The 15,410-nt window shown below is 40.7% G+C and overlaps 1 protein-coding gene across 29 annotated transcripts in view; it reads left to right on the plus strand.

Annotated features, from left to right (window-relative positions):
* FER (FER tyrosine kinase) overlaps positions 1-15,410 on the plus strand; it is a 428,569-nt gene that overhangs the window by 13,120 nt on the left and 400,039 nt on the right. For 7 of the 29 annotated variants that reach the window (XR_011381952.2, XR_016220601.1, XM_051853912.3 and 4 more), the window contains 2 exons: positions 7,356-7,504; positions 13,877-13,941. The exons of 5 other annotated variants lie outside the window; for them this stretch is intronic. Coding sequence is in view for 7 of the 24 variants with exons in the window: in XM_051853912.3 (XP_051709872.3) it covers positions 7,490-7,504; positions 13,877-13,941 (80 nt within the window). In the remaining 17 variants the exon portion in view is untranslated. Of the gene's footprint in view, positions 1-711; positions 993-5,924; positions 6,292-7,355; positions 7,505-9,466; positions 9,562-13,876; positions 13,942-15,410 lie in introns of all 29 variants that reach the window. 17 more of the 29 variants (XR_011381953.2, XM_070056512.2, XM_089313105.1 and 14 more) reach the window with 8 other exon arrangements.

The following is a 15,410-nucleotide window of genomic DNA, read 5'->3' on the forward strand; positions in this document are numbered from 1 at the left end:
TCATATTATCGTAATGGTGTTGGCAGAGTATACAGGTGCTACTGGCATTGAGTAGGTAGAGACCAACAAAATAGTTAAATGTCCTACATTGTATAGGTCAGACTTGTACAACAAATAATTGTCCAGTTCAGATTTTCAGTCCCAACGTTGAGGAATCATGCAATTCTAGGCTTATCAGTCTCTCTCTCAGCCTCTGTCATTTAGGCAACTGCTGGGAGTTTAAGGGCCTGCTCCCAGGCCATTTGATTTGTCGATGACTCTTTATAAAATAGGTAAGCTGCTCTGCTCTGCTGTTTGTGTAGGAGCCTGGCAGCCTTCTTCTACATCCTAATTTTAGTTCAGGAATATTCCATTTTCACCCTGCAAATTGCAATATTATTAGCCATCATGGATTTGTACTGACAGACAAAAAGGGTTTCCTTTCATTAAGACTTCACTGAAAGGTTGTTTCTTTTTTGGAGGACTTTACTAAAAACTGCAATGTGGTAGCCAATATAACAACATCCTAACATTTTCACTAAGTACTCTATGGTCCCATGGTAGTAAGCACACAGTCTAATTTATAAAAGTGCAAATTACCAGAGGTTTGCTTATTATGGATTGCCAAATACCTACAGTAGAGGACTACAAGTTCACTTTCCATTACTGAGTCTGTTTCACACTTTAGGACTGTCATTTATATTTCTTGCATGAATTTTTGTATTTTGTTAGTGTTTCAGGAAAACCTGTTATAGTAGAACCAGCCACTGAAGGTGGAAGGCATGGAGAGACGGTAGCGAGAGGTGGACATATCCAGGATTACATGAAGTGTAACTTATTGGAGGGACTTACAGACAGAAGTGTGATAGGCAGCTGCAAGTTGTGGTTCTGCATCATGGGGCAGAAGAACAAGAGTATCTAGACAAAGGAGCTCGTGGACAGCCATAATGCACTTTATCGAGGTATTAATATTCTGCAGCCATCAAGGAGACATTCTTATGTAGAGGCATCAGGTAAGAATGGCAGATTCCTATTTTTTTAATTTTCATTTTTTTAAAAGATGTATTTATTTATTTGAAAGTCAGAGCCACACACAGAGAGAAGGAGAAGCAGAGAGAGAGAAAGGTCTTCCATCTGCTGGCTCACTCCCCAACTGGCCACAAGGGCCTGCTGGAGCTGTGCCGATCCTAAGCCAGGAGCCAGGAGATTCCTCTGGGTCTTTCCATGCGGGTGCAGGGGCCCAAAGTCTTGGGCCATCTTGTACTGCTTTCCTAGGCCACAGCAGAGAGCTGGATTGGAAGTGGAGCAGCCAGACTCGAACTGGTGCCCATATAGGATGCTGGCACTGCAGGTGGCGGCTTTACCCACTACGCCACAGCACTGGCCACTATTATTATTTTTTAAAGATATATTTATTTATATGAAAGGCAGAGTGACAGAGGTCAAGGGTATAGGGAGGGAGAAAGAGAGTGAGAGAGCAATTCCATCTGCTGATTCATTCCTCATATGGTTGCATTGGCTAGGGCCTGGTCCATGCCAACTCCAAGAGGTGGGAACTCCATCAGAGTCTCCCATGTGGGTGGCAAGGACTCAGCACTTGGGTCATCTTCCATTGCTTTCCAATGCATATTAGCAGGAAGTTGAATAGGGAGTGCGGAGTAGCTGGGACTAGAACCAGGCACTATGATGTGGGATGGAGGCATCCCTAGCAGTGGCTTAACATGTTGTACCATAATGCCCACCTCTAGCAGCAGATTATTTTAATGACCTTTTTTTTCACCCCAGAGGGCTTGGAATGATTGACCTCCAGGGTCGCCTGGAGGACAAGATGGCAGTTGCAGTCAAAATGGCTGTGTGGGTGTCAAGCTGAATCTGTACAGTCTCCTTTTGGGACCTAAAAGTAGGGACAGAAACCCAATTAAGAATTAGATTTTTCCATCTGTGTAAGTGGCAACTCCAGCCTTGGCTTTTGCTCAGGCCCTAAACCTTGAAGTTATCCTTGATTCTTTTTCCTTCACTTCCTCCACACAATCTTTCTCTGTTTGCTTCCAAAAATTGAATCCAATGAATTCTCACCACCTCTACTTTGGTTATCCTGGTTCAACACCATCCTTCTTCTCTTAACATAGTCTCCCTGCAATACTGTTGCTCTCAAAAAGTAACTTGTGTCCCTTTTGCAAAGAGGCAATGTCATTTCTTTGCTCAGAATCTTCCAGTGGGGGCATGGAGTGGGGGAATTTAGTGTAGTGGTTTGGACACCACTAGGAACATTCCTATTCCATCCTGGAGTGCCTGGGTTCAAGTCCCAGCTCTGCTTCTAACTCTAGCTTCTTGCTAATGTTTACCCTTGAGGCAGCAGTTGATGGCTCCAGTGCTTGGGTCCCTGCCGCCGACATTGCAGACCAGGATTAAGTTCCAGGCTTTTGACTTGAGCCTGGCCAAGCCTTGGCTGTTAGGAGAAGTTGGGAGAGTGAACCAGCAGATAGATCTCTGTCTCCCTGCTTTTCAAACAAATAAAAAAAAAATCTTTCAATGACTTCCCACCTGATTCAAAGTAAAAGCTCAAGTCCTTAAGCTGAGCTCCAGATTTATGGTTCTGCTTTTCCGTGCTCAGGCAGAATCTGTCCCTGAAGTGGTGTTTTGCTGTTCTTCCCACCATCTACTGCACACAGGCCTCCTTGCTCTTCCCTAAATAGGGGTTTGCATTTTCTGTTTCCTCTGGAATGGTCTCTTCCAGGTCATCAGTCCACTTCCTGTCTCGCTCAAGTTTTTGTCTGTAAGACTTTGTCATCCAACACAGATTTGAAGTTTCTAACCTCTCCAGTATTTACAACCTTTTCCTGCTTTTCTGTTCTTTGTAGAACACACTATATATACACACTAACACTGTGTATTGTGCTTACTTATTTTATATTTTGTTTGTTTCCTCTATCTAAATATCATTTCCTTGAGGTCAGGAATTTTTTGTTAAAAATTTATTTTATTTACTTGAAAGTTTGAAAGGCAAAATTACACACACACACACACACACAGCAGGAGAGAGAGAGAAAGAAAGAGAGGTCTCTTTCTTTCTTTCTTTGTTTCTTCTTCTTATTTATTTATTTATTTATTTTTTTAGAATAGTCTTCTATCTGCTGGTTCACTCCTCAGATGACCACTATGGCTAGGGCTGGGCTAGGCGGAAGTCAGAAGTCATGAGCTTCTTAGTGGTTCTCCCATGTGGGTGCAGGGTCCCAAGCACCTGGACCGTCCTCTGCTGCTTTCCCGGGTGCATTAGCAGGGAGCTGGATCAGAAGTTTAGCAGCCAGGACTCTAACTGGCACCCATTTGTGATGCTGGTGCTTGAGGCAGTGGCTTAACCCACTACACCACAACGCTGGGCCCCAAGTCAGAAATTTTTAAAATAAAATGCATGGCACAAAGCTTTGTAGCCTCTCAGCAGATATGAGTATTAGAATTTCAATGTCTCCAGGGAGAAGAAAGAGAGGGTGTTATTTGTCCAAAGAGTTTTGGAGCTGATTGTATTTAGAGAGATACTATGTCTAGCTTCCAAGCCTTGGTATTATACAGATATTCTTATAATACATATTGCTCGGAAAGCTATGACTATGCAGGAATAGGAGAAATCCGGAGAGAATTGTGTCCCAGCAGTAATTATAATCTTAAAATAAAAAAATTAAATTTGCTTTTTCTTTTAAATTAAGTTTTATTTATTTGAAAGGCTGAGAGAGGGAGAGAGAGAAAGAGAGAGAGAAAGAGACCTTTCATCTCCTAGTTTATTTCCCAAACACCAACAACAGCCTGGATTTGGAGCTAGGAGCCAGGTGCTTCTTCCTGGTCTCCCATGCGGGTGCAGGGACCCAAGCACTTGGTCTGTCCTCCATTTCCCTTCCGGGCCACAGCAGAGAGCTGGACTGGAAGGGGAGCAACCGGGACTAGAACCTGGTGCCCTTATGGGATGCCGGCACTGCAGATGGAGGATTAGCCAAGTGAGCCACTGCGCCGGCCCCTAAGAGGCGTCTTGACCACTGTGCCAGACACCTGCCCTCCAGCAGGAATTCTAAATTCTAGCAGCTATATCCATGCACACCTGAGCTCAGATTTAGAGGCAAAATGTTTTCAGAATTTTCCCCGTTTCTGTTTCTTGTCTTCTTCTCTGGGTTGGCTCATTGTTAAGTAGGCAAATCATGTGCCACATAATGACGTTTCAGTCAACAACGGACTGCATATACAGCAGTGATCTCACAAGATTATATCACTTATTGACGTTCAGCTATCTTGGTTTGTGCACAGCACTCCATGCTGTTCCCAGAATGTCCAGACTGTCTCATGACTCATTTCTCAGGATGTATCGCCTTCCTTAAGTGATAGATGATTTATGTTCTTTAACTTTAGCAACCACAGCTGAAAGAGAACTTCCTTTCCTGATTAGTTTCTGAAGAAATGCTGGAGTTAAGTCTTACTCATCCAGTTTGAGTCACATACCCATTCCTGAACTACTCTAAGGGGGGAAGGAACATCTGATTTTCCAGACCTGGGCTGTGTGATCTGTGAGTGAGCATTGCCAAACCGATGAACTGAGGATGAGAGAAGTGTAGTTCATAAAAGGAACATTGAGATGCTGCTCCCAAAAGGGGCTAGGTGCTGCAGAATCAAAAAGCAACACACACCCATTATTTATTTGCACATTCAATTCACTCTCATTTTAACAATTCAAGTATTAATATATGTAGGCATTCTTGTCTCATTCATGTGTTTTTTTTTTTTACCTGACATCACATCATGATGAAGAAATATTTTTGTGAACATGATTTTAGTTGAAGGTGAATTTATATTTAAATTTATTGTCTATTTTTAGATATTTGGCTTATAAGAATTGGATTTTGAAGAATATTTATTGGAGAATTAGGGAGAGTAGATGTGGGGAAGAGAAGTAGGGCTGGGAGTTGGGTGGGACAAGAGACATGCCTAGGACACAAAATGTGAAATGGTATTCTTAGTCATGCAGCTGCAGGTGGCACCTGCATGTCCCTGGGCAGGCCCTTAAATTTTGTGTTCTGGGTAAGTGTCTTGCTGTCCCCGATCTCATTTCTGAATTGAAGCATATTCAGAGAATGGGGATTACGTTAAGCTATGAGTGTGAGTTAAGTTATGATACCCTGTGTAATTGGGAAATTTGGGGGAAGATTAAGATATATTAGAAAGTAGTCATGTACATTTTCCAGTCATATATATGGAAAACTTTGCTGAGCTCAGATAAACTCTGATAATACTTGTGAAATGACACAAAGGATATAATTTTTTCATAGATTTATAGTAATTTGAACATAGAAAAATAGACACAACACCAAAGGCATTCTTATTTTTATCTCAAACTATTTTGATATCAGGAAAAAGTGCGACTTTTTCACTGAAAAAAATTATAGAAAAGATGAGTTGGAGAGTAAGGCGTAAGGGTGCTTTCACCAGCTTTCCTGAGTGACACTGTTGACACTGCCCAATGTTGAACATGGCATCCTGGTTGGATGGTTGTCTCTCTTGTACTTGGGTCTTTGAAAAATGGTAATTTCCATATTAGAACAATTACAAAGAGGTACCAGAATATAGAATTCCAAATATCTCAACTATCTTTGCTGATGGAAAAGAGAGTCTGAAAAAGTAGAAAATCAAATGAATGATCCACAAGTCATTGAGTCTATCTTTGGAATGAAATTAGACTTATACATTATGTACACTTAGCTACACAGTCACAGTATTTTGTTCCTTAGAAATTTTTTTATGATCAAAGATGTTTACTGTATTACACATTGGAAATTTAATTGAAGATACTGTAATGAAAGCATAATAAAGAGAACTCATGCCTCAGATTTTTGTATCTGAGTATTGTTGTAGGCCATGAATTTTTCAGCTACTCTAATTTTTTTTTTTTTTTAATTTTTTGACAGGCAGAGTGGACAGTGAGAGAGAGAGACAGAGAGAAAGGTCTTCCTTTGCCGTTGGTTCACTCTCCAATGGCCGCCGTGGCCGGCGCGCTGCGGCCAGTGCATCACGCTGATCCGAAGCCAGGAGCCAGGTGCTTTTCCTGGTCTCCCAAGGGGTGCAGGGCCCAAGGACTTGGGCCATACTCCACTGCACTCCCGGGCCATAGCAGAGAGCTGGCCTGGAAGAGAGGCAACCGGGACAGAATCCGGCGCCCCGACCGGGACTAGAACCCAGAGTGCCGGCACCGCAAGGCGGAGGATTAGCCTATTGAGCCAGGGCGCCGGCCTTCAGCTACTCTAACAACTCTTGCCAAAGCCTTTACCAAAAAGGGTATGAATTAGAGAAAGCCATAATTTGCTATGTGATTTCATTCATTCTGCAATCACTTGTCGGTACTCTGTTCCAGGTATTGTGCAGGATGCTGACTGTTTTAAGATAAAAATACTTATCCTCAGTTATGTTACAGATTACTTCAGGGTTGCACTAACACTTGAATTATATGTTGATTAGCTTTCCAAGCAATTCTAGCATTGGGAGGCTTGCCAAATCCAGAAGGAAATAAAATTCTTGTCTGGAGGCAAAGAAGGAACACTGTGAAAGTGGGCAAAAGATTAGGAGAGTGGAAAACCTTGAGAGTGTGCGTGCCACACTGTGTTTGGTCAGTTTCCTGAATAGAAAAGAGAGGGGTAATCTTGTTGGTATCATTTATGAATATCCTCTGATTTATCTGATAGTGGAGGAAGTAGGGGAAATGACAGGAAACAGAATAGGCAGGCAAAAAAAAAAAAAAGAGCTTGGAAGAAGAGGAGAGCTGATAACAAATCAGAAAATCAGGATTAAGAACAGGCCATGAGAGAGAAAAAAAAATGAAAAAGAAATTGTGACACCAGTAATAAGCAAGAGAGCTGTGACCCCTGTTTTTAGGACTGAGGAGAGAGTAGCCCATTCAAGAAACATACTTTGGCAAACTAAATAAAGCATGAAAGACCTTGAAAGTATGTGCTTCCTGGGAGAATTCTTCTTGGACTTCCCCTGGCCTCTGCAAAAATTTTCTTTACAAACTTAATTATTTTAACAAGTGTGGTTCCTTGCTTCCTCTGATGCACTTCCAACTTGAAGTTAGTTGTATGCTTTGAAAACAGAGAAAAACATGAATTATCTCTTCAAACCTAGAAAAAGGTAAAATGTATTACACATTGGGAGAGAGGTAGAAGAAAAGGGAAAGAGTGAGCAGTGGGTAGCCAGGTTTGGTCAGTATAAGCTTCCTTTTAATTCAGTAAATATGATGAACTGTCACAACTGATTTCTAGTAATAGCCTAGTACATTCCATATGTGCATTTTTACACTTTTATTTGTAGTGAACAGTTCTGACTCCTTGAATTTCTTCTTGCAGCTCATATTTTTTGGCTAGACCTGTGATCATTCCCATGAGCCTTCACTCTACGTTTTTTCAAGTGTTTTCTTCATCCCTAATGAGTAATCATACCTCGACATGGACCTGCTACTTTAGCTAAGACATGACCAGCAATGAATAGTAGTAAGGTAGGATTGCTTTACTCTTCTTAGTAAATTACTAAAAGCATTTTTTTCCTTAGTCTTTAAAATTGTGAGGCAGTTTTCACTTGTGTTTTTTTTTTTGTTAGATTATTTTCCTATCTGGCTAGGCTACTATCATTTTATGTTTGTGCTACTTATTTTTTTTTTTTTTGCCTGTAATTTATCCTAGAGAATATAATCTCATTTGTGATGTAATTATAATTTTTTCAATGAACTTACTGTGAGCAGAATCCCAGCTTATGTTTTTCTTCAACCTGTGTGCCTACCAGACCTGTATTTTCAAATGCTTGGAACCAATTATCTTTTTATTTCTTTCAAAATTTGTTCTTGGTAGTTGTATTTCTCCATTTCCAGAAAGACTCTAAAGTTATATGAGATGAAAGTTTAATTAACTAAAAGTCACACGAAGTTAAATTTCAGGGAAAAATGTAAAGTGTTAGCTAATATACATTACAGATATCCCGATGCTTTATTTCTAGGACTAATATTATTTCTAACATTATACTTAAATTTTTTTGCTAAAACAACCTATCCTTTAGCTACAGGGAAAGATAGCTTTCTAAAAGATCTCTGTACATGGTACTAGCACCCAACCAGTTGCTTAAAAAACAAGTATCTTAAAGTCATCCTTGAGTATGTTCTGTCTGTCTTTCCACATCTGAACAATCTATAGGTTCTGCCAATTCTGACTAAAAAAAAATGCATCTCAAATCCATCCTTCTCTCCCTTGGTACCAGTACCGTCTTAAGGCCACCACTATTACTTCAGCTCCTAAAAGCTGGCTTTTACTTCCAACCTAGCCACTGCATTCCTCACATAGCAGCTAAAATGATATCATTTAGAGTAAATGTAAATTTCTTGCCAAACCCTTCAGTGCCCCTGTATGACGTTTAATTAATTATGAGTTTAATTTCATGACTAAAATCTTTCTGGAAGTGAAAATAATTGGTCTGTACTTTTATACTGTGTGCTAAGTGTCCTCTCCTTTCCTCTCTTTCACTTTTTTAAAAAACGATTTATTTATTTATTTGAAAGGCAGAGTTATAGAGAGGCAGAGGCAGAGAGGGAGAGAGAGAGAGAGAGAGGTCTTCCATCCATTGGTTCACTCCCCAGATGGTCGCAGTGGCTGGAGCTATGCTGATCTGAAGCCAGGAGCCAGGAGTATCTTCCAGGTCTCCCACGCAGGTGCAGGGGCCCAAGGACTTGGGCCATTTTCTACTGCTTTCCCAGGCCATAGCAGAGAGCTGGACAGGAAGAGGAGCAGCCAGGACTTGAACTGGCGCCCATATGGGATGCTGGCACTGCAGGCCAGGGCTTTACCTGCTATGCCACAGCCTCCCTTCCTCTCTTTTAAAAGATCATTCTTTTAATGTTTTTAGCCAGCTTGAAATCTGCCCAAACTGTTACCCTGCGTTCTGCTATGTAATTTCATTGTTATTTTATTTTGGAGATTTTTGAGCATCCTGTTGTTAGGTGTGTGTCATACAAAGCTCACTTGAAAGTATGGAGTCTGTCCAAACTCCTAGGAGGCACATTTATCATCGTCCGTAGTTTTGTGGCTGCCTCAGAGCATATTAACATTTGGCATCTTGGGATCGATATTTTAGGTACAAAGTTAAATTGAGTAGATTTTAAAGTAATTCTTACCCCATGTCACTTCTTTCTCCTAAAATAATTAATAGTCCTATCTTTCTTTTTTTTTTTTTCTGTGAAAAATTTTAAGATGTTTTCTTGAAAGAGAGGAGTATTACTATTTATGGTTTGTTCCCTAGGTGGTGGGCATTTAGCTAACTGTTTTCAATCTCTTATTTTACCCTTACTGTCCTATGAGCATCTCCACTTTACATTCAGTTATCCTTTGAGTTTTAGAGCTGAGAAGTAATGGTAAAATAATGGGATTGTATGGCTGGAAAGAACATTGGCAATCATCCACTTCCTGTCTTTCAGCTGGGACCTCAGAGAGGCTCTTGACCTGCCCACCGTCACGCAGCCGGTTTTCATGGTTGTTGAGACTAATGCTGCTTCTGCTCCTCATGCTTCAGGCAAGCTGGCCTCCTCTGCTGCTTCTCTCTTCCTACCCATTCAACATTTCATTGTCACAGTGTTTACTATTGCAGAAAATTTGAGAATACAGGACAACGAACACTCTACTGCAGCTTGCCTGGATTCACTCTGTTTACATTTTGGCATACTTTTTCTTTCTTTACATATTAGTAGATTTTTTAAAAAAGATTTATTTATTTATTTGAAAGTCAGAGTTACAAAGAGAAAGGAGAGGCAGAGAGAGGGAGAGAGAGAGAGAGGGAGAGAGAGAGAGAGGTCTTCCATCTGCTGGTTCACTCCCTAGTTGGCCGCAACAGCTGGGGCTGTGCCGATCCGAAGCCCAGAGCTTCTTCTGGATCTCCCATGTGGGTGCAGGGGCCCAAGAACCTGGGCCATCTTCCACTGCTTTCCCAGGCCATAGCAGAGAGCTGGATCGGAAGTGGAGCAGCCAGGACCTGAACCAGCACCCAGATGGGATGCCAGCACTGCAGGCGGTGGCTTTACCTACTATGCCACAGCACCGACCCCAACATATTAGTAGATTTTAAACCTGTTTGAAGCTGTATTAAAGACAGCATGATCATTTAAATTTTTTAGAATCTAGATTGTACAGTATGGATAATTCCTTGAATAATCATAATACTAATATCACATTAAGAACATTAATGTTAATTAAAGAGTATTTATTTAGTCCACTGGTGTTACTATAAAAATATTGTCAAGACTGGGTAATTTATAGACAACTAGGATTTATTTGTCATAATTCTGGAGGCTGGGAAGTCCAGGATCAAGGTCCTGGTATTTTTCATGCGTGGTGGACTCCCATTCCTCAGAGATGGTGCCGCCTGGGCGGCCTCACATGCCAGAGGGCTGAAAGGGGAGAGGCTGCTCACTGAAGGCCATTTTATAAGAGCATTAATCCCATCCAAGGCACTAATCACCTTCCCAGGCTTTCATATCTATTTTTTTTTTTTTTAAGGCAGAGTTACAGAGAGAGAGTGAGACAGAGAAATCTTCCATCTTCTGGTTCACTCCCCAAGTAGCCCAAACGGCCAGGGCTGGGCCAGACTGAAGTCAGGAGCCAGGAGACAGGAGATTCCTCTGTGTCTCCCACATGGGTGCAGAGGCCCAAGGATTTGAGCCATCTTCCTTTGCTTTCCCAGGCACATCAGCAGGGAGCTGGTTGGGAAGTAGAGCAGCTGGGACTTGAACTGGCACTCATATAGGATGCTGGTATTACCAGCTACACCGCAGTGCTGGCCCCAAGCTTTCACTTCTTAATTCCATCACCAGCATGTGAATTTTGGGGCACATATAAGGATATTTGAACCATAGCAATATTTAATATAATAGATTTCCTTGGTTATCCCTAAAATTTTGTTTTTGGCCCTGTCTTCAGTCAAGTTGTATTCATTGTGTTTGGTTCTTAGGCCTTTTTATTCTCCTTTAGTCTCAGTCCCCTCCTGTTTTTTGTACTTTTTTTCTTTCCATGCTCTGTATTTCTTTTAAGAGATATAATTTGTATATACTTCATGTCTGCTTTGGGAATTGCCTGGTTTCTTAGAACATTATTCATCCAAAGCTTTTTTGCAATTTGCTTTTTTCCTCCAATTCTCTGAGGTTGCTGGAGATAAAATTGTCACTTCTAGGCCTTTTTTTTCCTTTGAAAATATCATTCTAACTTCAAGTGTACATTGGCTGAAGGTTTTACATTGGATGCATTAAGTTAAAGATAAGAAGACTAGGAGATTTATGTTGTACTTGATCCACTGGCAGTAGTCAGCAAGTGAAATTCAGATTAAAATGAGAGAAGTCTGCAGGAGTTCCTTCCTCTGTGGCCCATTCCCACTTTCTAGCAAGTTTGTTGTATCTAGAAATATATATCTTGTCACTGTGGACATTATAAAGCAATAGCAGTCTAAGCCTTTGTCTTTGAAAAATGTAGTTTCAAGTGGGAAACATTAAAATGCAAATGATGTAGCAGTAAGTTAATAGAATGGCAAGAGGTAGGCACGAAGAGAAGAGATTTAAGAGCCTTGGCGCTGGTCTCCTGTAGAACTGTCACTCAGTGAATTTTTTTTCTTCCTGTCTTGTTTTTGAGTTTCATAGTTTTTTTTTTTTTTAAGAATTATGTGATACTTGGGAACTAGTTATATTTTTTTGGGAGAAGATAACTTCTGAGCAATATTTTCAAAGAGGGAGAATCATATTTTGGGTGAGAAGAAAGGGAAGAATTTCAGTGAGGAAGGCACGACTTCAGATGGCATGGGACGTGAAGCTCCGGGCAGGCTGGCTGACTTCCTCCGCGTTGTGTACAAAGGTTCCTTCTCATCGGGGCTGCTGCTTCTCTCTTTCTCTCTCTGAGGCTGGGACTGGTGCTTTTTATTTCTGTGTACTCAGGCTCTCAGTGCCTGTCGTATTGTAGACATTTAGTAAGTGCTTATTGAACTAATAGATGAATGAATGAAAACTCATACTAAGATATCGATTCCAAAGACGATGATTTCTTTGCTGGGCAACTAAAGTAATGATTGGACCCAGAGTTGATGGAGTCATTGCTGAAGTTAAGAGCTAGAATTGGTTGAGGAGTCTGTGAATGGAGAAAAAATTGTTCCAGTGGAAGGGACAAGTGGTGTATGAGAGGGGTAAAGATAATATATTTTTTTCCTTTTAAAGATTTATTTATTTTATTTGAAAGTGTTATAGAGAAAGAGAAAGAGACAGAGAGAGAGAGAGAGAGAGACAGAGACAGAGAGAGAGACAGAGAGAGAGATGTCTTCCATATGCTGCTTCACTCCCCAAATGGCCACAGCGGCCAGAGCTGAATTGATCCGAAGCCAGGAGCCAGGAGCTGCTTCTGGGTTTCCTACATGGGGCAGTGGCCTAAGGACTTGGGCTGTCATCCACTGCTTTCCCAGGCACATTTGCAGGGAGTTGGATTGGAAGTGGAACAGCCCAGACTTGAACCAGCACTCCTATGGGGTGCCAGTGCTGCTAGCCATGGCTTAACTCACTCTATCAGGCTGCTGGCTTCCAAAGATAATCGTTTTATGGGGATACAATTGGGAACTTTTTCAGAAAGATAACTATCATCATATAAATATCTGACATTTTCTAAGTAAAAATAAATATATTTGAAGGAGAAAAGAATTTTTTAGTGTTGAACACTTAATTGGAAATTAATTTTGTTTCCAGAATAATGAGAATTATAATGTTACCCAGAGTTTCTTTTTAAAATTCTTTAGTGCAATTATCAAACTTAAAACACAGCAAAAATATAATGGGTCCCCTAGTACACATTACCCACTGGCTTCAGCAATTGTTATTTTTTCTGGAATATTTTAAAGCATTTTGACATAAATAGCTATTTTGCAAAATATTCAAATTTTCTACTTACTTTTTTTTTAAGTTGACGTCAGGTTAACCAAGAAGAAGAAATAGCATAAATGTACATCATTGGGTGAATGAGTAGAGAAAATATAGACTATTCATACAATGGAATATTATTATGCCACACAAAGGAATCTAGTGCTGATAAAAATCTCACAGCATGGAAGTACCTTGCAAACATTGTGTTAGGTTTATGAAGCCAGACAGAAGGGGTCACGTGGTGTGTGATGTGATCCTATTTCTCAATGTGTGAGCCCTTCAGAATAGGCAGGTACATGGAGACAGAGAGCAGATTGGTCGTTCTCAGGCGCCAGGGCGAAGGGCGAGGGCAGTGAATGCTTATGTGTACAGGAGTTCTCTTCATGGTGAGGAAGATGTTTGGAACCAGTTGCACAATGCTGAGAATACACTTGATGCCACTGAATTATATTTTTAATGGGTTATTTGACTTGATATGAATTTTACCTCAATTTTAAAAATATTTAACAAATAGATATTTGTTTCGAAATAGAAAATAGAGATACACAAAGTAGAAAATGACATTTTTCCCCATTAATATCAAGTCTTAATCATCAGAGGTAGGTAAAGTTAAAAACTTCATGTGTGTTAATATGGACTGTTAAGACGTGCATTCAAAAACACATGTATATTCAAAACACATTTTTGTATACAGTTTTATATGTGCTATGTTGATACACATATTTTGAAGTTTTTTTCTGCTTATTGTTTGATTTGTCTTTATGTTCCATGTACTTCCAAAATGTTTGATATAGTTTTATATTAGAGGACAGAATCACTATCAGAGAATAATGGGAAAAAAAGAGTAATTGAATGCTTGAGATGATGAAATTTTAAAAGCTCAGGCTAAGGAAAACACATGCTAGTTTTTATTAGTGTTATTATTACTATCTTTTTTTTTTTTAGTTTTTTACAACAACCATTTATTCCCCCGGAGGGGTACACCATTTCTGGAGGTACTGCAATATCAGGTCAGTGTTCCTACTCCAAGTCCTTCCTCCAAAAATCCTGATAAGAACAGATACTACATTTTATCTTTTTTTTTTTTTTTAAGATTTATTTTATTTATTTGAAAGACAGAGTTACAGAGAGAGGTAGAGACAGAGAGAGAGGTCTTCCATCTGCTGGTTCACTCTCTAGATGGCCGCAACAGCCAGAGCTATGCCGATCTGAAGCCAGGAGCCAGGAGCTTCTTCCGGGTCTCCCAAGTGGGTGTAGGGGCCCAAGGACTTGGGCCATCTTCTACTGCTTTCCCAGGCCATGGCAGAGAGCTAGATTGGAAGAGGAGCAGCCAGCACTAAAACCAGTGCCTGTATGGGATGGCGGCGCTTCAGGCCAGGGCTTTAACCTGCTGCGCCACCGTGCCGACCCCAACATTTGATCTTAACCAAAAGGCCGAGAAGTGATTATGACTATCTTTTAATTTAGGACTGTTTCTTTCTGGCTTGTTTAATCTATATTGACGTGTAAAATGAACATTTTTCATGTGATGTTTGAAACAGATAAGAAATAAGAGTAAAGCTTTATGTTAGATTTGTTGAGTACATCTGAGGGTGTACCAGTACATGACTGATGTTGTTTGGGAAACATTAAGATATAATCATGGAAAAGGTGAGGTCATTACTGAGCTCTTTGTTAACAAAGAGCACTGGCAGAGAAGACTGCCTGCAGGAGAAAACCTGAGCAGTCTTGAAATACTATTAAGAGCTAAGAAAAAGGGTAGGGGAGTATGAATAAGGATTGAATCAGAGTTGTTAAGATAAGTGCATTAGAAAGACAGGTCAGTCAATTCAGTATGTGCACAGAAAGCAGTAGGGAAGGTTTTGTGCCCCAGTTTGCCTTGGCTAGTCCAAATTTGTATCTGTTGTCCTGGCATAATAAACAATAACAAACATTTCACTGTGAATATATGCTAGTTTTGGATAGTAAGTGATATGCTCACCCAGGAAGAGAGCAAGTCTGGTGGGGGTGTGGGGGTGGATCTGGTAAATTTTAGAGCGAATAGTTTGATTGGTGGATGACTGGAGATCTCTCTGAGGTCAAAGAACAGGTGTAGTAGAAGTTTTCGGGACCAGCACTGTGGCTCACTTGGTTAATCCTCTGCCTGTGGTGCTGGCATCCCATATAGGCGCCGGGTTCTAGTCCCAGCTGCTCCTCTTCCAGTCCAGCTCTCTGCTGTGGCCCGGAAAGGCAGTGGAGGATGGCCCAAGTGTTTGGGCCCCTGCATCCTCATGGGACACCAAGAGGAAGTACCCACGTGCATGGGAGACCTGGAGGAAACACCTGGCTCCTGGCTTTGTGTTGGCGCAGTTCCAGCAATAGCGACTATTTAGGGGGTGAACCAACAGAAGTAAGACCTTTATCTCTCTCTTTCTCACTGTCTATAACTCTGTCAAACAAACAAACAAATAAATAAATAAAAAGTTTTCATGTCAATGAG

This window comes from Oryctolagus cuniculus, chromosome 14 (assembly GCF_051225735.1).
Source record: "Oryctolagus cuniculus isolate XC-2025 breed Fujian yellow rabbit chromosome 14, ASM5122573v1, whole genome shotgun sequence".
Classification (NCBI taxonomy): domain Eukaryota; kingdom Metazoa; phylum Chordata; class Mammalia; order Lagomorpha; family Leporidae; genus Oryctolagus; species Oryctolagus cuniculus.